Source organism: Dama dama, chromosome 16, assembly GCF_033118175.1.
Source record: "Dama dama isolate Ldn47 chromosome 16, ASM3311817v1, whole genome shotgun sequence".
In the NCBI taxonomy this organism is placed as follows: Eukaryota; Metazoa; Chordata; class Mammalia; order Artiodactyla; family Cervidae; genus Dama; species Dama dama.
In genome coordinates this window covers 24885613-24910374 of record NC_083696.1, presented here as the reverse complement: position 1 = coordinate 24910374, position 24762 = coordinate 24885613, and the positions used below count along the sequence as shown (strand labels likewise).

Genomic DNA, 24762 nt, shown 5'->3' with positions numbered 1-24762 from the left:
GTTACTTTCCCGCTGCCTTGAGTGGACAAGCTAGTACACCTCGTGTCAGACAAGGGAGGCCTGAGCGTGTGGAAAGTTCCGTCATCGGTGCTGGGCGGGGCGAGGATTCCCGGTCTGAGCCTGTCAGCAGAAGGAGACCCCGGGGGCGTGGCTGGGCGGGGAGATCCGGGGGCGGGGCCTGGGCGTGCCCTGCGGCGTGCGTGGGGCTGGCCAGCGCGCGACGGGGGCGGGGCAGCAGCTGCGGGCCCACGCCGTAAACAGACAACATGGCGGTGGCGGCTGCTGCGGCACCTGGGGCCTTGGGCACCTTGCAGGCCGGCCGTGCCCGCTTGGTGGCCGCTTGCTGTGCGCGGCTAGGCCCCAGGTGGAGGCTGTCCGGTTCCTGGACGTGGTCGCGGGTCGACTCAACGATATGGGCCCGGGGCTGGACGCCCGCGGCCGGGGGAGCGGCCTGGCAGAGGGGCTACAGCGCAGAGGTTAAGACTGAGGACGAGCTGCGGGTGCGGTACCTGGAGGAGGAGAACCGAGGTGAGGGGTGTGACCCGGGTGACCGTGGGCCTTAGGAAAGGGTCTCAAGGTCGCGTGTTCGGGCTGACGTCAGTGTCTACGGAGAGGCTCGAGGAGGGGTGTCCTCCCTTCCCCCACTCACGCTTTGCAGCTTTTAGTGCTTTCCCTGCCTAAAGAGGGTTTCCCTGGTGGCTTAGCTGGTAAAGAATCTGCCCGCAATGCGGGAGACCTGGTTCGATCTCTGGGTTCGATCCCTGGGTTGGGAAGATCCCCTGGAGGAGGGCATGGCAACCCACTCCAGTGTTCTTGCCTGGAGAATTCCATGGACAGGGGAGCCTGGCGGGCTACAGTCCCTGGGGTGGAAAAGAATCGGACACGACTAAGCAACTAAGCACATGCCTAAAGATGTACTACGGAGCAGCTTACCTGCAAAAGAGGCCCTTGGCGCCAAAGACAGAAATGCAGCTTACGCTTTCATCTCTAGATGAGCCAAGGTTAATAAACCGGGTGAATGATATTTGCTTCCAAATTTCGTTCTTGCTCTGTAACTGGTTTCGGTTAACTCAGCTATGTAGGGGAGAGTTTTAGAAGCTTCAGTGAAAGTGCGCTTTATTAGAGTATTCGTCAATTTAAAGCTGTTCATCTGGAAAAAAATTTTTTCCTTTGTTCATTTTATCTTAGAAGGATAGTTTTGTGGACTATTTCACTTCACAGTTAGACAATTTTGAGTATTTTCTTGGTTTTCCAGTTCCTTTGCTAACCCTGGAGGAGACACACTTGGGGATGGTATTGATGTTGCCCTTGAGCTCCTTTAGTGGAAGGAGACAGATGCTTTAGCAAAATAGTACAGTGGGAGGAAGGGTTATGATCCAGGGTGTGTGCCAGTCCTAGGAATGCTGTTAAAGCCCAGCTCCTTTCACTTGCCTTGTTGGGAGAAGCTAAATGGATCATGAAAGGTGGAAATAGCAGTGTGCCAGAAGGGTAGTCTCTGAATTTTGACATGCAGTTATTGAGCACCTATAATCTGTTAAGCAGAAGTGCAAAACCAGTTAAGTCATGATTGATACCTTGAAGCTCCTAGTATATCGAGAAAGATACTGGTGATTAAAAAAATTATGCTAACTTTAAAGGCTTGATGAGAGCAAAAGGTTGTAATACCCGAAATAGGCATATGATCAGCTATATTCGGTGAGATTGGAAGATTCCAGAGGGGAGGTTCTGAGGGTCAAGTTAGGATTTTGCCAGATGTATATGCTGTCCAAGGCATTCCTTGCAATGGAATTTGACATTACTGAGGCAGACTTCTCTGTGCTTCAACTTTCTTATGTGTAATAGAGAAAAAGTAATACAGACTCTGTATGGCTGCTGTGGAGACTAGATGGGAGTGTGATATTAATTGCCCACTAAGTATCAAGCTAGCTTTCGAGGGTGCTCTGAAGTATTTGATGAGTTATTTCATTTATTTATTATTCCTGACAGAAGAGCATGGTTAAAGGCATGTATGGTGTTCTGGGGAAATGACATAGGGCAAGTGTGGTTGTAGTATGGCATGACAGGCAGAATACTGAGAAATTCAATTGGAAAGTAGATTAGCACTGGAGTGCCTAGAGCCGTGAATCCTCCCATCTTTGGGGTAAGCTTAGTCTTGTCAGGATTTCAGTTCCATCAGGTGTACCAACAGTACATTAGATACAAAAGCATTGCAGGTACAGCTAGTAATATGCACCATATTCTGTATTTTTTAACCTAAATAATGCACACTGAAAATTAATTTGCATAAAATTTCTGAGAAGTCCTTCAGTTAGGTTTCAACTGGATGAAGGGAAAGAAATCAGAGTATAAATTCAGAATGTTTTCAGTCACTTGAAATGTAAAAATCAGCTATAAGTAAATACAGTTTTTAAAGAAAATTGATCCGCTTCCTTTCAGGATTGACCAGGTGACAACTTAGTTTTGTCTAACATTATATATGCTTTGCTTTACTGTCAAACCAGCAATAAGCAGTGCAAAGAAAAACATCCTGGTAAGGCTGATGGAAGTGAAGGAATCTCCGTGGTGTCTTTGCGTCTCATTAGAGGCGAGTCCAAAATTTTGTCCTCTCAGTGGTCTGCAGGCAGTATGATGACTCTGCTAGGGGTCAGAGGAGCCCCAAACTGCTCTCTGCCCTGTCGGCCTTGTTAGGCTACTGGAGGTAGGTAAGTGCAGAATATATCAGCTCTCATAGGTTTTCTGAGTTCCATGTTTGTAATTTATTGCAGAAGCTCAGTTAGACACCAGCTTTCTTGAGTCGTCGTTTCTTGCATTGTTGTCCAGCCTACTGAGCGTTTAGGGCAGTGGTACTGGTTATGGTTTACAAAGGTCTCTTCCTGGTTTCCTGCAGTGGCCTCTTTTATAGGTCTCTAGTCATTCTCCTTCCCAGTTCTTTCTTTGCCTTGGTGCTGGAGTTATTTTTTCAAGGCCAAGCAAGAATTGCATCTCTGTTCATTTAGAAACCTCTAGTGGTCTCTAACGGAGAAGGCAATGGCAACCCACTCCAGTACTCTTGCCTGGAAAATTCCATGGGCAGAGGAGCCTGGTAGGCTGCAGTCCTTGGGGTCACGAAGAGTGGGACACGACTGAGCGACTTCACTTCCACTTTTCACTTTCATGCATCGGAGAAGGAAATGGCAGCCCACTCCAGTATTCTTGCCTGGAGAATCCCAGGGACGGGGGAGCCTGGTGGGCTGCCGTCTATGGGGTCGCGCAGAGTCGGACACGACTGAAGTGACTTAGCAGCAGCAGTGGTCTCTAATGTCTGCAAGCTCTCACACCTACAGATATTAACAGATCATTCATCTCCTTTCTGCTGCACCTAAGCCTTACCTTTTCCTGCTCTTATGTGTCAGTGCTTCTGCACACACCTTCTGGAATGACCTGTCTCCTGTCCCTACCAACCTTCTCCCAGTCCAGCAGACTTATGCTTGTAATTGTGACCCATTTTAAAAATAGTTTTTCTGAACTTTGTCCCAACTTCTGGCAGAAAGAGAACAAATAAGCAAATGCATAATGCTAGTTATTCTCAATACTTGCTCCTTCCTCATTCATTCACATCTTCTGGAGTGTCTTTGTAGTCCTTCCACTTTTCTCCATGTTCTTTACCAGCACTATTCTTGTCCAAGCCTGTATCACCTCTCAAGTGGATTGTTGCAGAGTTCAGCTAGCTTGCCTTCCTACTGCTTTAACAGATTGATTCTTTTCATGTTTTTCTCATGTTTCAAAAAATGTATTTTCATGTATTTTATGATGTGTGAATTCTATCTCAATAAAGTTCTCGATTTAGAGAGACATGTATATTTTAAAATTTTTATTGAGATAATTCACATTATAAAATTAAAAATGTACCATTGTTTTTAGTATATTTATAGAGTTATGCAACCATCACCACGATCTAGTTTTAGAACATTTTTATCACTCTAGAAAGAAACCATGTTTTCTTTAACAGTGACTCCCCATTTTGAGTGCTCCCTCTCCCTCCAAACTAAGACCCATTTGTCATCTACTTTCTGTCTCAAAAGATTTTTTCAACAACATACTTTATTTAAAAAAAATTATTTATTTTTAATTGGAGGATGATTGCTTTACAATATTGTGTTGGTTTCTGCCATGTATCAACATGAATCAGCCATAGGTATATGTATGTTGAAACTTGTTGAACTCCCTGTTGAAACTCCCTCCAACCAATAGATTTTTCTGCTTTGGACGTTTCACGTAAAGAAATCATATGCGGTTATTTACGGCTTTTTCACTTGGCAATATGCTCTTATTTTCTTACGTTGTAACATGTATCAGTGCTTCATTTCTTTTTATGACTGGATAGTGTTCCATTGTTTGGATTTTTTTGTCTGTTCATTATTGATGTGCATTTGGATCATTTCCACTTTTTGGATCTTGTGAATGATGCTGCTTAGAACATTTCTGTATAAATTTTTATGGATACCCTTTTTTATTTCCACTTGGGAGTGCAATTGCTGGATCCTATGATGATTATAATTTTATGATTAACATTTTGAGGAACTGCCAGTTTTCCAAAGTGCTTGCAGCATTTTCCATTCCCACTGGCAAAGTGTAAGGGTTCTAATTTCTTCATATGACCAATATTTGGGGTTTTGATTATAGCCACTGTGTGTGTTGTAAAGTGATATCTCAGTGTGGCTTTGATTTGGACTTAAGCTGGAGATGGAAATGGCAACCCACTCCAGTACCCTTGCCTGGAAAATCCCATGGACAGAGGAGCCTGGTAGGCTACAGTCCATGGGGTCGCAAAGAGTTGGACACGACTGAGCGACTTTACTTCTACTTTAATGGTTAAAGATGTTGACTATGAGGATCTTTTCACGCGCTTATTGTCCATGTGTATATCTTCTTTAGAGAAATGTCTTCTCAAATCCTTTTTAATGGGGTTGTTCTTTTGTTGTTGAATTATAAGTATTCTTTATATATTCTGGATACAAGTCCCTATTCAGATATATAACTTGAATATATTTTCTCCTGTCCTATGGGTTGTCTTTTCATCCTTGTTAATTTTGAAGAACCTAAGTTTTTAATTATGGCGTAGTACAATTTTCATGGACAGAGGAGTCTGATAGGCTACAGTTCTTGGACTTGCAAGAGTTGGACATGACTTAGCCACTAAACCAACAACCAACCAAGAATTTATTTATTTATTTATTTGTGTTGTTCAGTATCAAAGAATCTCTAGAGAATTCTCAGTTTTTTCAAGAAAGTCACGTCAACTGAGATTATGATAGGCATTGCATTGAATAGGTAGATCAATTTGGAGAATACTGCTTTTTTAACAGTGTTGAATTTAGCATTCCATGAACATGGAATATCTTTTCACTGAGCAGTGTTGTGTATTTTTTCAGTGTATAAATCTTGCACGATTTTTATTAAATTTATTTCTAACTATTTCATTCTTTTTGGATGCTACAGTAAATGGAATTGTTTTTTGTTTAGTTTTCAGATTGCTCATTGCTGTCCTACAGTAATACCGTTGTTTTTGTATGTTGATCTTGTGTCATGGAACTCTGCTGAACTTGCTTATTTATTCTCATAGTTTTTTCGTGGGTGTCTTAATATTTGTATATATACAAGATCCATGTCGTCTGCACATAGAAGAAATTGTACTCATTCTTTTCCAATCTGGGTGCCTGTTATTTCTTTCTCTCATGTAATCTCCTTCCTTGAGCCTCCATTACAGTGTAGATAGAAGTATCAAGAATAGACATCCGAGTCTTTTTCCTGATACGTGGTGAAAGCATTCATTCTTTCACCATTAAGTATGATATTAGCTATGGGTTTTTGGTAGATGTCCTTTATCAGGTTGAAGGAACCTCTGTCTATTCATACTTAGAAGTGTTTTTATCTGGGTGAAAGTAAGTGAAAGTCACTCAGTCCTGTCTGACTCTTTGCGACCCCATGGACTATACAGTCCATGGAATTCTCCAGGCCAGAATACTGGAGTGGGTAGCCTTTCCCTTCTCCAGGGGATCTTCCCAGCCCAGGGATCGAATCCTTGTCTCCTGCATTGCAGGCGGATTCTTTACCAGCTGAGTCACAAGGGAAGCCCAAGGATACTGGAGTGGGTAACCTATCCCTTCCCCAGAAGATCTTCCTGACCCAGGAATCGAACCAGGGTCTCCTGCATTGCAGGCAGATTCTTTACCAACTGAAATAGGAGGGAAGCCCTTTATCTGGTTGAATTTTGTCCAATTCTTTTTCTGCATCTATTGACATGATTGTATGACTTTTCTTGTTAAGCCTATTAATATGATTGATTATGTTAATTGTTTTTCCAGTATTGAACTGTCTTGCACACCTGGAATAAATCCCACTTGATTTTGGGGTGTAATTATTTTTATACATTGCTGCATTTAATTTGGTAACAGTTTATTGAGGATTTTTGCATTTATGTTCATGAAAGATAGTGGTCTTTAGTTTTCCATTCTTGGTATATTTTTTCTGGTTTTGGTATAAGGGAAATGCTTGCTTCATAGAATGAGCAAGGAAGTGCCCTTTCTGCTTGGATTTTCTGGAAGAGATTGTGGAGAAATTGTATCATTTTTTTCTTTGAATGTTTTGGTAGAATTACAAAAACTATCTGCCCCTGATGTTTTCTGTTTTAGAAGCTTGTTAATTGTTACTTACGTTTGTTTAATAGATGTAGGCCTATTTGACTTATCTCTTTCTTGTCCTGGTAGATTGTGCCTTTCAAGGAAGTGGGTTTATTTCATATAAGTTAGCAAGTTTGTTGGCATATAGTTGTTCATAATGTTTTTTTTATTATGCTTGTATCAGTGAGATTCAGTAGGGATGAATTTCTTATGTTAGTAGTTTGTATTTTCTTTCAAAAGATTTCCGATATTAGTAGTTTGTTTTCTTTCTCTCTCTCTCCCATGGAGAGCCTGGCTAGAGGTTTATCAATTTATTGATCTTTTAAAAGAACTAAGTTTTAATTTGACTGATTTCTTTTTACTGATTTTCTGTTTTTATGGCATTGATTTCTTCTGATTTTTAATTTTTTCCCCCACTTACTTTAGATTTAATTTCTGTTTGTTTTCTAGTTTCTTAAGGTGGAAGTGTAGATTTCCAGTTGTAGACACTTCTTAATAAGTGCATCAGTGTTACCAGTTTTCGTCTAAGCACTGCTTAGACGTCACACATATTTTCAGGTCAGTCACTCAGTCGCGTCCGACTCTTTGTGACCCCATGAACACAGGCCTTCCTGTCCATCACCAACTTCCAGAGTTCACCTAAACCCATGTCCATTGAGTCGGTGATGCCATCTCATCGTCTGTCGTCCCCTTCTCCTCCTGCCTTCAGTCTTTCCCATCATCAGGGTCTTTTCAGATGAGTCAGCTCTCCTCATCAGGTGGCTAAAGTATTGGAGTTTCAGCTTCAACATCAGTCCTTCCAATGAACACCCAAGACTGATCTCCTTTAGGATAGACTAGTTGGATCTCCTTGCTGTCCAAGAGACTCTCAAGAGTCTTCTCCAACACCACAGTTCAAAAGCATCAATTCTTCGGTGCTCAGCTTTCTTTATGGTCCAACTCTCACATTCATACATGACTACTGGAAAAACCACAGCCTTGACTAGACAGACTTTTGTTGACAAAGTAATGTCTCTGCTTTTTAATATGCTGTCTAGGTTGGTCATAACTTTCCTTCCAAGGAGTAAGCGTCTTTTAATTTCATGGCTACAGTCACCATCTACTTTGATTTTGGAGCCCAAAAAAATAAAGTCAGCCACTGTTTCCACAGTTTCTCCATTTATTTGCCATGAAGTGATGGAACTGGATGCCATTATTTTAGTTTTCTGAATGTTGGGTTTTAAGCCAACTTTTTCACTCTCCTCTTTTCACTTTCATCAGGAGGCTCTTTAGTTCCTCTTCACTTTCTGCTGTAAGGGTGGTGTCATCTGCATATCTGAGGTTATTGATATTTCTCCCGGCAATCTTGATTCCATCTTGTGCTTCTTCCAGCCCAGCGTTTCTCATGATGTACTCTGCATATAAGTTAAATAAGCAGGGTGACAATATACAGCCTTGACGTACTCCTTTCCCGATTTGGAACCAGTCTGTTGTTCTGTGTCCAGTTCTAACTGTTGCTTCCTGACCTGCATACAGGTTTCTCAAGAGGCAGGTCAGGTGGTATGGTATTCCCATCCCTTGAAGAATTTTCCACAGTTTATTGTGATCCACATAGTCAAAGGCTTTGGCATAGTCAATAAATTAGAAATAGGTATTTTTTGGAAACTCTCTTGCTTTTTCAGTGATCCAGCGGATGTTGGCAATTTGATCTCTGGTTCCTCTGCCTTTTCTAAAACCAGCTTGAACATCTGGAAATTCACGGTTCAGGTATTGCTAAATCCTGGCTTAGAGAATTTTGAGCATTACTTTACTAGCGTGTAAGATAAGTGCAATTGTGGGATAGTTTGAGCATTCTTTGGCATTGCCTTTCTTGGGGATTGGAATGAAAACTGACCTTTTCCAGGCCTGTGGCCACTGCTGAATTTTCCAAATTTGCCGACATGTTGAGTGCAGCACTTTCACAGCGTCATCTTTCAGGATTTGAAATAGCTCAACTGGAATTCCATCACCTCCACTAGCTTTGTTCATAGTGATGCTCCCTAAGTGGCAGAGGGCGATGGGGCGGGGGAGGGGGGGGGCGGGGGGGCGGGGGGGGTGCGCTCGGGGCACACATATATTGGTGAGTTGTATTTTCAGTTTCATTTAGTTAGAAATATTTTAAATTTCTCTCTAGATTTCTTCTTTTACTTATATTTCACTTAGAAGTACCTTATTTAGTCTCCAAGTATTTTGAAGTTTTCCAGCAGTCTTTCTTTTACTGATTCCTGGGGTTTATTTCCATTGTTATTTAGGAGCGTACTTCAGTATGATTTCTATTTTAAATTTGTTACAGTGTGTTTTTGGCCCAAAATATGGTCTGTCACGGTGAATATCCATATGACCTTGGGAAGAATGAGTAGTCTGCTGTTGTTGGGTGCAGTATTCTATATTCAGTTAGATATAGTATTCAATTAGATTTAGTTGATTTTTTTGTTGGTATTCAGTTCAGCTCTACTGTTAATTGATTTTCTGCCTGCTGGATCTATTAGTGATAAAGGCAAGTTGAAATTTGCAACTCTAATGATGGATTTGTTTATTTCTCCTTCTAATTCTGTGAGTTTTTAAATCATGCAGATTTAAGCTCTCTTGTTTGCTGAATACACATGGGTTATTATGTTGGAGAAATGACCCCTCCAACATCACCCCCTTTTCTCGCTCACACTATTCTTTGTTCTGAGATCTGCTTTTTCTGAAATTAATGTTTCCACTCCAGGTTTTATTAGTGTTGTTGTTGTTTAGTCGCTAAGTTGTGTCTGGCTTTTGTGACCCCATGGACTGTAGCCCACCAGGCTCCTCTGTCTGTGGGATTTTTCCAGGTAAGAATACTTAATTGGGTTGCCATTTTCTTCTACTGATCTTCCGGACCCAGGGATTGAACCCAAGACTCCTACATTGGCAGGCGATTTCTTTACCACTGAGCCACCTGGGAGGTCGTTTTTTAGTGTTAGCATTGATTATCTTTCTTCATCTTTTGATTTTTTAAATCAGTGTGTGTCTTTTTTTTTCTTTTATTCTTTTTTTTTTTTTCAGTGTGTGTCTTTATATTTAAAGACATGTTTACAACTAATCTACATCTACTGCAACACTAGCTGACTTCATAGTGGTAAAAGTGTAAATGCATATTCCCATTTCTTTCCTCCATACCATTGCTGTCATTCTTTACACTTTGCGGTAAGCTACAGTCACCACATACGTTATTGCATTATTGTTTGGAATAAGTTGTTATCATTTAGTTATAAGTCAAAAAGAACATTGAAATTTATTTAATAGTCTGTTGTTAGCAGTAGTTGGGCTTAATAGTTCTGAATTTGTTTTCCTTTTATTGTAGAATAGAACAAATGAAAACCTGTTGGTCTTCGGAATTAGACTTTTCATTATGATGAAAAGAGACGAGGAGGAGAGAGATGGTACAAATATGGGATGGGGGAAGTGAGGAAGAAACTTGTTGCATTGGATTTGAATTAGAGTTACTAGGACAAACTTAAAAAAATCATAAGTATATTGTATGTATACATATTTACATTTATTTCCTTTTCTGACCACTAAAGTTGTCTAAATGAAATGATACCATGGTAGCAATAAACATATCTGATGTCCAGATTTTGGTTTCTGAAGACTATTCTCCCACTGAAAGAAGCCAGGACTTTTTGGAGAAATGTCTGATGTCAGGTCTGGAGCAGGGAACGTGAAAGGTGAGTCTGGAATATCTTTGTGGGCCAGAAAGCAAGGAAGTGTTCAAATAGTGAAAGGATTGTGGCAGGGGACAGCCTTACAGGGCTCTCACTGAGCCTATCTAGGGTAATTTGAACATTAATGGATTAATGGAACAGTGTTAATGGATTATATAGCACCTTGATTAAAGAATCCATGAAGCCATAGAGATTACTCAAAATAGTGGGGTAGGGAAGAACATATTTTTATAGAAGAGTGGTAGGAATGATAGAAAATCACCATTTTTTGAAACCATCAAGATAAAAATAAAGGAATTATCATGGCAATGAGATACAGATGCTTTATCTTTTTCCAAGTCGGTATATTCCAAGTCCCAACACTGCTTAATCATCTTTACTCCACCGTTTTGAAGGGCATGTTTATCACAAGCTGAATTTCCACACTGTTTTTCTGTTCTATGATCTCTGTAGATGTTGTTCTCCATTATTTTATGATTAAAGCTGTATTGTGTTTCTGTCGGGCCGGGTACTCACTCCTTCATCTTTACTGTTTTTTTTTTCCTTTGTTTCATTCCTTTTCCTGCATGGTTATTTTTCTGCAAGAGTTTTGGAATGTTCATGTATAATTTCAGAAAAAGGCTTATTAGTATTTTTATTGGCATTGTGTTGGTTTTAAAATTAGAATATTTATATGATGTTTTTTTCAACATAAAAACATGATGTTTCCATTTGTTAATACTTTTTTATTTTTTTAAGGACAGTTTAAAAAGTGCCTACCCACAGGGTTTGCACATTTATGTTACGTGTATCCCAGGTCATCCTGCCTCCTGTCTGGTTCATAAAAATGAAATAATTTGTTTCACTGTATCTTCTAAGTGGTTTCCTTTCTCCCTTTGTTTCTCTATTTCTCTTTATAAGAAGGCTGTTGTTTCTGGATATATTAATGTCATGTGTTTCAAATAAATATGCTTTTGTTTGCAATAGTTTTTTATTTGATTTGGATTTTCTAGGTTTATAATCATCATCTGTTAATGATTTTCTAATGTTTCTAAAATTTGGATATTATAAAATTGCTGCATATTCTCTTTGTATTCACGTGAAAGATTTCTGGGTTAGTTCATTATGTTTTTAGTGTAAGTTCTCACTACTTTTATAGTCTTTTAAGGAGCCTGAATTATATATGGTTTATCAAAAGTATTCTGTTCACTAGTTTTCAATACTTTGAATATTACATGTGATTTGTTATTAAAAATAGTTAAATTATTGAGGTTTACAAAATTCTAAATTGGCAATATGTCCTCATTGGTAAAGTTAAAAAACAAAAAAGCACCATGGAAGGGTGCTACCTCTTCACTTTCAAACCCTTTTATCAAAAGTAAAGAGTTTATATTTTGAGTCCTTGTTGTGAATGATAATTTTATTCACTTCTGATTTGTGTTACCTACATAATTATATAGGCAGTATCTGAACTTTTTTTGGTGTAAGGTTAGAAACTGTTTGCTGTTCTACATCTTTAATCTTCTAAATGTACAATTTCTGTCATTTGTAACCTTAGTTTATATCATCAGAACTTTTGATAGTTGCATCTTGTTCTCTTATCCAGTGCTTTACCTAGAGACTGACCTGGTGCTTTATCTAGAGATTGAATATAAACAGAGTTTGTAGTGTTATTGATAATATTTATGTTGGTACTACTTTCAGTATATCTTTAGAAGCAGTCTACTTTCCATCTCTGCTCCACAGCCTATGGGATCTCTTACTTGGATCTCTGCAGTAGCATCTTGTTTAGTATCCCCTACTATACATTTTTTTTTTTTTTTTGTCTATGTAGATGAAATTCACATAATAGAAAATTTACCATTTTAACTTTTCAAGGTGTACTTCCAGTAGTTTTTAGGTTATTCCATGTTTACAACCATCACCACTGTCTTAATTCCTTTCAAATTGTTTTCAAAACAAAACCATGCTTTTTAGTCACTTCCTCCTCATCCCATTCTCCCCAAGGTTTCCAAAACCCACTATCTCCTTTCTGTCTTTATGGAGTTTGTCTATACTAGGTACTTTATAGAAATAGAATCATACCATATGTGATTTATGTCTGAGTTCTTTCAGCCTAATGTTTTCAGAGTTCATCTGTTTTACAGCATGTATCAGCATTTCATTTGTTTTTATGGCTGAATAATATTTCATTGAATGGATATGCCTTTTTTTTTTTTTTTTTTTAGTTTTTAGATACAATGAGTAATGCTGTTGAATACTTGTGAATAGTTATTTGTTTGATTGTATGTTTTCATTCTCTTGGTTAGATACCTAGGAGTAGAATCATTGGGTCATGTGGTAATTTTATGTTTAGTGTTTGGAGAAGCCACTGTATGAGACCGTATGAGAGTGTATATGAGAGTTCTTATTTCTCCACATCCTTGTCAATGCTTGTTTCTTTTTAAAAAAAATTAAAGCCATCTTACTGGGCATAAAGTAATTTTTGTGGTTTTTGATTTGCATTTCTTTAGTAACAAATTCTTGGTCTCATTTAATTTTGAAAAAAAAAATAATGTTAATTTTTTAACACCAGCAACATTTTGTATTGGTGCAGAGCCAATTAACAATGTTGTGGTAGTTTGAGGTGAACAGCAAAGGGACTTGGCCATAGGTATACATGTCTCCATTCTCTCCCAAACCCCCACCCCCATCCAAGCTGGCACATGACATTGAGCAGAATTCCATGTGTTACACAACAGGTCCTGGTTGGTTTTCTCTTTTAAATATAGCAGTGTGTACATGACTCTCCCAAAGTCCTCAACTATTCCCTTCCCCCCAGCAACCATAAGTTTGTTTTCTAAGTCTGTGAATAAAAAACAGGCAGAAGACCTGAACCGACATTTCCCCAAAGAGGACATACAGATGGCCAATAGGCACATGAAGAGATGTTCAGCAACTCTAATTATTAGAGAAATGCAAGTCAAAACTACAGTGAGATATTACCTCAGACTGGTCAGAATGGCTATCATCAAAAAATGCACAAACAACAGATGCTGGAGAGGGTGTGGAGAGAAGAGAGCCCTCTTGTACTGTTGGTAGGAATGTAAATTGGAACAGCCACTATGGAGAACAGTAGGGATGTTCCTGAAAAAACTAAAAATGGAGCTATCATATGACCCTGCAGTCCCTCTCCTGGGCATATATCCAGAGAAAAACATGGTCTGAAAAGAAACATGCCCCTCAGTGTTCATTGTAACACTGCTTATGGTAGCCAAGACATGGAAGCAACCTTATTGTCCATCAACAGAGGAATGGATAAAGAGGATGTGGTGCATGTGTACAATGGAATATTACTCAGCCATTAAAAAGAATGGAATAATGCCCTTTGCAGCAACAAAGATGGACCTAGAGAGTGTCATACTGAGTGAAGTAAGTCAGAGAGAGAGAGAAGTATCATATGACATCCCTTATATGTGGAATCTAAAAAGAAATGATACAAATGAGTCTCATTTAATTTATTGTGTCTTCTTTGGAGAAATAATTATTCAACTCTTTGCCTGTTTTTCAGTGGAATTGTCTTTTTGTTGTGAGTGGTACCTATTCTTTATATGATCTCAATATTAACCCCATATCAGATGTATCATTTGCAAACATTTTCTATTCTGTGGGTTTTTTCACTTCCTTGTTAATTTTGATGAAGTCTAGTTTATCTGTTTTTTTCTTTTGTTGCTTGTGCTTTTGTTGTCATGTTTAAGTCAGTGTTGCCTAAACCAGGATTGTGAAGATGTATACATTTGTTTCCTTCTAAGAGAGTTACAGTTTTAGGTCTTAGATCCATTTTGAGATAATTTTGTGTGTGCTGTGAGTAAAGGGCCCAGCTCCCTTCTTTTGTGGGTGAATATCTGGTTGTCCACCCCTGTTTGTTGAAAAGTCCTGCACCATTGCATGGTCTTGGTATCCTTGTTGAGAACAAATTGATCATTCATTTTTATTACTGAGGTCTTTCTTTATTACTTAGATCTCTTTCAGTGTGTTTTGTAGTTTTCAGTGAACTTTCTTGGTTAAGTTTATTCCTAAGCAATTGTGTGCGCGCGCGCGCGCGTGTGTGTGTGTGTGTGTGTGTGTATATATATATATGTATATTTTATATGTATATATGTATGTATATATATTTTATATACATATATATGTATATGTATAATATATATATATATTTGATGCTGTTACAAATTGAATTGTTTTCTTAATTTCATTTCTGGAGTGTTCATTGATAGTGTATAGAAATATAACTCATTTTTGTATATTGATATTATATTATGCAGCTTTACTGAGTTCACTTATTAACCCTAATAGTTTTTGATGGATTCATTAGGATTTTCTGTGTGTAAGACCATGTTATCTGTGAATGGAAATAGACTTCTTTTTTTCCCTCATAGCTCAGTTGGTAAAGAATCTGGCTGCAATTCAGGGGACCCTGGTTCGATTCCTGGGTCAGGAAGATCTGCTTAGAAGGGATAGGCTACCCCCTCCAGTATTCTTGGGCTTCCCTTGTGGCTCAGCTGGTAAAGAATCCACCTGCAATGCAGGAGACCTGGGTTCACTTGGGAAGGTCCCCTGGAGAACGGAAATGCTACCCACTCCAGTATTCTGGCCCAGAGTGTTCCATGGACTGTATAGTCTATGGGGTTGCAAAGAGTTGGACACAAGCAACTTTCACTTTCACTTTTTTTCCTATCTGGATTCCTTTTATTTCTTTTTCTTACCTAGTTACCCTGGCAGGAATTTCCATTACATTGTTAAACAAAAGTGGTGAAAATGGACATCCTTATCTAATTTTTTTTATCTTAGGGAGAAGACTTTAAGTCTTTTAACATTAAATATGATGTTAATTGTAAGTTGTTTTTTTTAAATAAATGTCGTTTATGAGGTTGAGGAAGTTTCCTTCTGTTACTACTTTGTTGAGGTTTTTAAGTTATTATTTTTTAAAAATCATTGAAAGTATGTTGGATTTTTGTCCATTGTTTCTTTTGTGTCAGTTGAGGTGATCATATAGTTTTAAAATATTTTCTTTTATTCTCTGTTAGTGTTAGTTGCTCAATTGTTGTGCTGAACTACCCTTGAATTCCTGGGATAAATCCCTCTTGGTCATGACTGCTAAATTTGAATTGCTAGTATTTTTTTGAAATTTTTACATCTGTATTCATAAGGGATATTGGTCTAGTATATTCTTGCTTCCTTCTAATCTGTTTTCTACACTGTGCCCTGAGTGACCTTTTTAAAATGTAAGTTTGAACATAGAAATAAATTTCCCCAATTTGAAAAAAAGCTTTTAGAAATGCATAGCAAACATTATACTAAACGGCAAATGCTTAGAAACATTTTCATTAAAGGTATTGACAAAATAAAGAAACTTATTATTTTTGCTAATATTATATTGGACTTGAAGTCCAGGCTAAATTGAAATAGCAGGAGAAGAAAATGAGAAATTAACATTGGAGCAGAAAACATAACTGTTAGTATTTTTGAACAAGATTGATTATTGACTTAGAATATTGAAGAGAACCATGTAAGTCTTTTAATATTTCATAAGTTTGCCAGAAAAAGTTTATGTAAAATAGCACTAAAAAATAGCACTTTCCACATACTCTCAATATGTGATTAGAAAATGTAACTAATATAGAGTGATTTTTGTAGTTATTTAGAATACAGTTGTTTGATTTTTAAAATCAGAAGGAAAATAATGGACTGTTTTATAAATGGTTCCAGCCAAAAATGTTTGTGCGTATTAGAGAAAATAAAGACTCCTGTGGAGTTGAGAGCAGCAGAAATAAAAGTAGTCAATGTAAGGAGACTGTATCAGAGGATTGTTTTATTCAGAAAGAGTTATTTAAAACCCTTTGGCTGATTGTTTTGGGCACATATTGTCTCATTTAAAATAACATACATATATTTCTACTCCTGGAATTTTCATGTTGGTATTATCTGTCTACTGACTTTTTGCCATGGAGGATAAGGGTTTGGTCCCCTTTCACACTCCACCACACGTGTGTATCTTCTTTTTTGCACTTGTTCTTCCTCTAATTTGACTTTATTTCTAGGTCTAAGTGAATATTGCCATTTTTTAAAAATAGCTTTATTGTGATACAGTTCATATACCTTAAAATTCTCCTGTTTAAAATATACAATTTAATGGCTTGTAGTACATTTATAGAGATGTGCATCTATCAACACTATCATGTATTGAACATTTCATTGCCCTAAAAAGAAACCTGACACTTTTTAGCTGTCATTGCTCAATCTCTCCATCTCCCGCAGCCCTAGGCAATCACTAATCTACCTTTTTTGTCCCTTCTGATTTGCCTACTCTCAACATTTCTTATAAATGGAATTATACAGTATGTGCTCACTTGTCACTGACTTCTTTCACTCAGCATGTTTTCAAGGTTCATTCATGTTGCACATGTATTGATGCTTCTTTTTTTTTTTTTTTGCTAAATATTACACTGCATGGATTTGTTATATTTTGTTTATCCACTCATTTCAACTGATGGATATTTGGGTTGTTTCCACGTTTTGAATATTTTGAATGATGCTGCTCCGATCATTCTGGTGTAAGCGTTTGTGTGAACATGTGTCTTCATTGTAAACTCTTTCTAAGGAAGATACTAAGTCAAAAGTTGGAAAGGCAATAATGTATAAAAAGTTAAAACTTTGGTGCAAAAAAATGCCATAAACAAGTTGATTTTTAAAAGTGAGTGATAGGGAAGAGATCTGGTGTATAAATAATGAATTAATATCTGTAATCTAAAAATTTATTACTTGAAATGCAAACGACAACTTTAATAAGATAGGTAGACAGTAAGAACAGTCAGTTCAGAAAACAAATGACAAATGATTATTAAACCAATTTAACTTTTGTTCCTACGATTGGGTGAAATCTGATATATAATGGCATTTCCCCATATATTGTCAAAGATTTGCAATATTCAGAATAACATGAATATTATGATATTCTCAGTGATTCCAATGATTCTCAATAATGTATTTATTAAGGTCCTCTTACTGACCTGAAATGAAATGTATAGATAATGTAAGCAGCTGACACACATAATTAAAAAAAAAAATCCTTAAATATAATAATGAAAGCAAAAGAGGTAATTTATGGCAGAATAACATTTCAGTATGTAATTTTTCTGCTGTGATCATTAAAGTATAAATAAGTTAGAATTTAAGAGAAATAAAACTAGAAACCATTCTACAAAGTAAATAAAGACAAATAAAAAACAGATGATATAAGGGTATAAATAGACCAGACTTACTGTCTATGATAAGAGGCTGAGGAAATAGCCTGAATTGAAAAAGGGGTAGTATACCAAGATAAATTTGATACTGAGCAAAAGTGGTAGTCTTACAAATGAGCTCCACTTTACTTATTTGTTTTTGAGTTAAAATAATCCTCTATTGGGATGTGGAACAGGGTGGTGACAGAGTAAATTGTGATTCAGTTCTCATTGACACCGCGTCAAACAGAAGTTCTTTTACCAGTAATAATACTTGAAAATGCAGTGAATGTAATTAGACTTAACATACATTTTGTTTTCTTGTTTGATGGGTACCATGTAAAACAGAATTTATTAGAATTCCTGTAATTTTAGGACAAAAAGCCTGTACTCGAAAATTCTAAATATAAGTGACTTCGGGTTAAGTACATGGGACAGAGTCAGGAGAGAAACCTGGGGTGAAATATTGAAAACTATGTAATACAGCAAATGGAGTAGTTGAAGTATTAATTCCTGGTGGCTCAGATGGTAAAGAGCCCTCCTGCAATGCAGGAGACCCCGGGGTTTGATCCCTGCATTAGGAAGATCCCCTGGAGAAAGGAATGGCAACCCATTCTTGCCTGGAGAATTCCATGGACAGGAGCCTGGTGGGCTGCACAGTCCACGGGGTTGCATAGAGTCGGACATGACTGAGTGACTATTAAACACACATACACACACACACACACACACACACACACACACAAGCAAAAAAAAGCTGATCCCATAATGCTTGCCTGTGATAAGAAATTGTTAGCTATTGTGTACTTCTATGTATATTGAAGATAATAAAACTGTATTTTAAATAGTATTTCATAATATAGAATTTGTATCAGTAAATGTGGCCTTCCTACTCTTTAGTCTGATTAAGCTATGTAAAATTTAAAATGTGTAAAATTGTAAAATGTGGCATATTACCTTGGTGGTGCATAAAGAGAGAGGAATTGAAGGGGACGTGCTATTACCAAGTTCTCTAACAGGCTGAATAAAAGTGGTGAATGTTAAGTATCAGATTGATTTTATAAATACGTATAACACATTTTTCAAAAATATGTTTGAAAAGGACGGTAAACATGAAAATTAGGATAAGGCTCTTGAAGCGAACCTCAGAGAGGTGGTAGATTCCAAAGTCCCAAGTTAACTAGCTGTGTATGTATGGGAATCTGTACCCTGAATTGGAAAAACTGATGCTGAAGCTGAAACTCCAATACTTTGGCAACCTGGTGCAGAGAGCTGACTCATTTGAAAAGACCCTGACGCTGGGAAAGATTGAGGGCAGGAGAAGGGGACGACAGATGATGAGATGGTGGGATGGCATCACCGACTCAATGGACTTGAGTTTGGGTGAACTCCCGGAGTTGGTGATGGACAGGGAGGCCTGGCGAGCTGCCGTTCATGGGGTCGCAAAGAGTCGGACACGACTGAGCGACTGAACTGAACTGAACTGTACCCTAAATACCTCACTAACTCAAATGCTTTTTTGTTTCCCCCTTTACTAGGAATTGTGGTGCTTGGAATAAACAGAGCCTATGCCAAAAATTCATTGAGTAAAAATCTTATAAAAATGGTGAGTGTAAAGATTAAAAACTGTTTGCTTCTAAGATTATGGTACAGTGTTAACACCAACCTGAAAATGATTTTTCCTCTTTTCCTTCTTACCTTCCCTGTTTCTGTTTAGCTCTCAAAAGCTGTGGATGCTTTAAAATCTGATAAGAAAGTACGGACCATAATAGTCAGAAGTGAAGTCCCTGGGGTATTCTGTGCTGGTATGTAAAAAAGATTAAATTTTTAAAACTAGTCTAATGTTTCCTTAGTAGTACCCTGTTTTCCATTATCAAGTGTTACGTGGTTTGAATTTCATTACCAACAATTCCTCTTTGTTTTTCTACTGTTGTTACAAGAAAAAAAAATGTTTTCTCAGAAAGAAATCTTTGCAACATGTGGAGAAGTTGTTTTGGAAGTTGAAAAAATAGTTTGAACAATTAAAATATTGGTTTGTCGTACTTGAATGATCTTTATGAAAGATGAGCTGGGAAGGAAAAATTGTGTCTCCTACTCAAAACAGTGTGCTCTGTGTTTATAAGTTACTTAAAAAGTACTTCAGCTGACTAGCAGTAACTACCCCAGTGTAAATGTTAAATGTAGACATATGCTTCGGAGGTTTGTGTTTGTAGTACTGCCCACTCAAGTATGTGTCCACAAATTATGTTTTTAAATTGGTGTCTACAGCAGTGAAGTTTTTTTTATTTTTTTCTGTTTGTGCTGTGTTACCAAAAGCCAAAGATTAAGTTGCCTTGCATTTTCCATATTTGTAAGTATTTCTAAGTCATGAGATTGTATGAATCTGTTTCAGCTAGTCAAAAATATAGATGATTAAGATAAATAAATGCTGATAATACACAGTATTATTGTATTTTATTAATAAGTAAATGAAGGTAGAAGTTGAGGGGTGAAAAAAATTTCTTCCAGTACATATAAATGGGATAATCTACTTGAGATAATCAAAGATTTGAGGGAACAACATATAATATTTTATTCATTCAAGTACTTTTGAGCATTTGGAGTACTCCCAGAGCAGTGCTGGGAACGTGGGGGAGTATTTTTAAACAGAATGTTTTAAAAAGTGTCTTGGTTTAGTCCCATATTCTTCAGTTTGTCATTTTTAGATTTTTCAAGCTTCTAACTCTGTAGCTTCCACCTTAAAATACTATAAAATTTTATGGTATTTAAGAATATTCAGTGTAAATGAGTTTTATTATAGTTTTTTATGTAATGTACCATATATAAAAGGATTAGTTTTAGCTTCAGTTTGGTGATCAAAGAGAGCAGGTTTAACATGCTCAACTGCCTGGGTGAGGACAATTTGCAGTAGTTTCTGCTGCTTCTACATATGTCCAGCTTGAGTAATGCTGTCCTCCTGGTGTTGTCAGAGGCTTGATGTGACAGTGTCCATAACACACAGTGCAGTGGTCAATATATTGTGTAACTGTTAATATTTTTATAAGGACTAAAATTTATTAAAATTGTTTTCATAATATGAAAAACTTACACCCAGTGCATTAGAATTCTTTTATCTGTGACCTTGGGATCTGGCAGCTATGTTTCCAGGTGACTGAATCCAGCATCGTGACTGATGGCTCTGAGGTCACTGCGCTCAGGTCCTTTGAGGGCTGCTGAGGGGCTTATTGGGAAGATATTGAGCAGTTTGGGGGCTTTTCAGGAAAGCCCAGTTATATGACTCTTGGGGCATGATAGTGGTAGTGGCAGAACAACACTTCGGAAAGAAGGGTCGATCGTAACTCGCGTTACTTTCTTTCTGTTGGTGATGGGATTTGTATTTATGACACTATAATTACTGGTAGAGTTCTTTTTATCTGTTCCTTTGCTGTCCATTTGTTTTGTGTCTCCGCATTATCCGTATTTGGAAAAAGCTTTAGTGCTTTCATACCGTTTACAGCTATCTTCTATAGATTTCCATTTTTGGGGGATGTACTAAGTAATATACCAAATGCTCTACCAGATTAACATATTAACCTTGAGTACTTTTTCCCAAGGGTTTATTGAATCTACTTTCTTTGTTCTGTGTGCTTTCGCATGATCAGGATAGCTTTTCCTATATTTTAACTCACAAGACTTGTTACTGTATTTTGTCCAAAAGAAGTTTGAATTATAGAAAAATTAGGGCAAATTGTTTTAGTAACAGTATATATAATAAAACCATTCTTCCAAATTTCTTTGAAAGGTTTTCTTTTCTTACATATATTTGAAACAGGCAGTTTAGTAGGTCTGTCTTTATTACTGTGTACACATTAAGTGTATTGTAAATTTAGATACACAAAAGCTCTTTACATACCTAAAAAGGATATTTGAACTTATAGCCTATGAAAATAGTAGTATAAAAATACTAATTTTAATCAGACCTTATTTATTCATTCTTGTTGAAGAATACAGTCTTTCACATAGAGTGTTAACTTTTATTCTGAAGTAGTCATCTTCAAAAGAAAAATCCTCACAAATAGTGTACTCATTTATTGGTTATTCTCTTAGCTCCCCATTCCCTAAAGTTACTCATTTTACCTCTTCCCTTTCTGCCCCCACAAAGGTTTCTCTTCTCTGTACATCTGTGTTCTAGTGGCATTTTGTTCATTTCCAGAAACTTAAAGCTTATGAAGTGATCTTGCTTCAAATTTCTTGAGGATGGTAACTTCTCTTTTTCTTCCTTGAAAATCTTCTTATGTATTCTCACATCACAGTACATAATAGAGACTCACCATGTACTTGCTGAATTTAATCAGCCTTTTGGAGAAGTAAATGGCAGCCCACTCTAGGATTCTTGCTTGGAGAATCCCATGGACAGAGGAGCCTGGCAGGCCACAGTCCATGGGGTCGCAAGAGCCGGACATCACTTAGTGACTAAATCACCACCACCACCAATTAGCCTTTAAAGTGTGCTGTGATTCACTGATTTTTTTTTTTTCAAGAATTATTGGGTTGTGAGCAGTTTCTCTGAAATTATCTCAGACTACTCTCCTATTCACTGACAGCATCTCTGGCTCTTGCCTTTGGTTCTTTTTTCTGTGTCCTTTTCCTAATATACTAGAGGAACAGGTAATTAAGCATTATTAAAGTGATTCTGGTGGTTTGGGGGAGAATGGATACATGTATATGTATGGCCGAGTCCCTTTCTTGTTCACCTGAAACTACCACAACTTTGTTAATTGGCTATACCCCAATATAAAATAAAAAAGTTTAGATATTAAAAAAAAAGTGATCCCTGCATGCACTGGAGGTTGCACTGATTGATTTCTGACTTTTCATTTAAATCTGTTATTTAGAAGCAAAAATTATATTTTACTTGCCTTAACATTTTTAAAGGAAATTTTAGTTTAAATAACAAGTAGTATGTCAAATGTATGAAATGTGTACAAAATGTTTGAAAAAGTATACAAAGAGAAATCCTATTCTTACCCATTCCATTCTTTTCCTAATAAAAATAGCAATTTTAATTTCCTTTTTTATCCTTCCAGTTTTTCATTATACAAATATATACAAATATACAGACATATACACATGCACACAGTAGAATGTTAAGGAACAATTTAGAATGATAGTATAAAGACTATGTTATAGTGTGAAAAATACATGTTATAAGAGATAGCTACTGTAAAATGATATTCTCATTATGACTGCACCTGTGTAAACTGTGTCTGCAGATGTGGTTCAGCTTTCTGTAATAAGTATATTAAGTTGTATTAAGTGAATATACACAAAGAAAATAATTTTGAAAAAATTAGCAAATGTATTTAGTGTATTTTCTAGTTTTGGTAACTAAAATCATAACATTAATTGAATTTCTGAATGATTGTTGCAACATTTGAGAGGAAGAATTTCAGAGTGTAAAAACCTTATGTCACAGTTCAGATGCTTTCATTTAATATAACTTATGTGAACCTAAGTGCCTGTTTAAAGGTGGTGGCTTTGCTGGAATTACTTCTGACTCCTAGGGTAGGGTTTTTACTAAATCAGTGATTTTTAATCTTTTGGGGTATGAGGTCTCTAAGTTCTTAAAATTTCTTGCACTTAGACAGTCACCTGTGGTGACTGAGAATATGTGTAATGTCATAATGGCATTCTGATTACAGTAACATAGTTAAATGAATTTTCTCTGATTAACCGCAATGAAATCTAGAGCACAAAAATGTATATCATAGCCATTATGACTGTAAATGTTTTTTACACATGCTTTGAGATACTGTGCCATATCCGCAGCATGACTCTAGGTTGGGAATCAGTGTTACGTTTTCTTTCTTGTGGATTTGAGCATTGCTTCTGGGTTTATGACTTGCATATATTTTTCTTAGAATACTGAGAAATACCATTTTGTTAGTTAGAGTTCATTGTGAAGTACTGACTAATTTTATTTTGTTTCTTACATGCACAGAAACACACATACCAAAAAAACTGAAATAATTTTACTGTTTCATAATGTTTGAGTCAAAATTTTAACATTATCTGTAATGAAATTATGAGAAAGACCTTTTAACTAGGCTATTGTATTGGTTGTAAATGTTTACTCCTACTCATCTGTTCATTTTCTTGTTCTTTTAGTGTTCTAACACTAGGTAGCAAAGTATGTATGTATTGTTTTTATCATAAAAATTTTATGAGAAATTACTGAATCTGAGGATTTTTTTTTGTCTAGAAATTCCTGAAATAGATTATAAACAATTCTTGGTAATTGATTCCTGTGTGTAGAACTCTAAATTGAGTGATTCACTGAATTATACGAGTATGGTTTTTTTTTTTTTTTAAAGTAAAGGTACTTTTGCTTCTGCTTTTGAGTTCTAGTAAATTACGTTCTGACTAAAAACTTGTCGCTAAAATTGTCAGCGTGCTTTATTGAGTGATGTATTGTTCAAGTGGGTATAGATGTCCTGACAGATATGTGGAGTCCTCTGACTAATGAAGTTATCTATTCAGTATTGTTTAGAATCTCAAGTTAAGTTATATTTGTTAATTTAAATGTTAGTGCCTTAGAGAGTTAGATAAGCAAAGTGAAAGGATACAAGTTTGTGTTAATTCTGTGTTGGGTTCTTTTTTGGAAGTAAAAAACCTGTGTTATAGACGTAGGCATTACTTGCAATAAAATGTACCTGTTTTAAGTACACATGTCAGTTTTGATAGGTGTTTAAACCGTGAGGACAGTTGTGATATACAACATAAAGCTTTCTTTTTTGATTTTTAATTGAAGTGTGACTGACTTGTATTACTATGTTAAGTCCAGGAGCACAGCATGATGGTTCATGCTTTCCATACATTACAAAATGATCGCTAGGAGAAGTCTAGTTACCATCTGTCACCATGCAGTTATTAAATATTACTGACTGAATTCTCCATGCTGTACCTTTCATCCCTGTGACTCACATCTTTTGTAAATGGAAGCTTATGCCTCTTAATCTCCCTCATCTATTTCATTCCTCTTCCTGCCCTGTCCCTTTTGGCAACCACTGGTTTGTTCTCTGTCTATGACTCTTATTTTTGTTTGGTTATGTTTGTTTATTTGTTTTGTTTTACAAATTCTACAAATGTAAGTAAATTATATTTGCAAGTAAATTT

The 24762-nt window shown here is 36.8% G+C and overlaps 1 protein-coding gene across 1 annotated transcript in view; it reads left to right on the top strand.

The window, feature by feature from the left end:
• Nucleotides 1-221: 221 nt before the first annotated feature.
• AUH (AU RNA binding methylglutaconyl-CoA hydratase) overlaps nt 222-24762 on the top strand; it is a 188455-nt gene continuing 163914 nt past the window's right edge. Inside the window, exons 1-3 of the mRNA XM_061163581.1 lie at nt 222-528; nt 19146-19213; nt 19325-19412. Of these exons, the coding sequence (XP_061019564.1) occupies nt 267-528; nt 19146-19213; nt 19325-19412 (418 nt within the window). The 5' untranslated portion in view covers nt 222-266. The remainder of the gene's footprint in view (nt 529-19145; nt 19214-19324; nt 19413-24762) is intronic.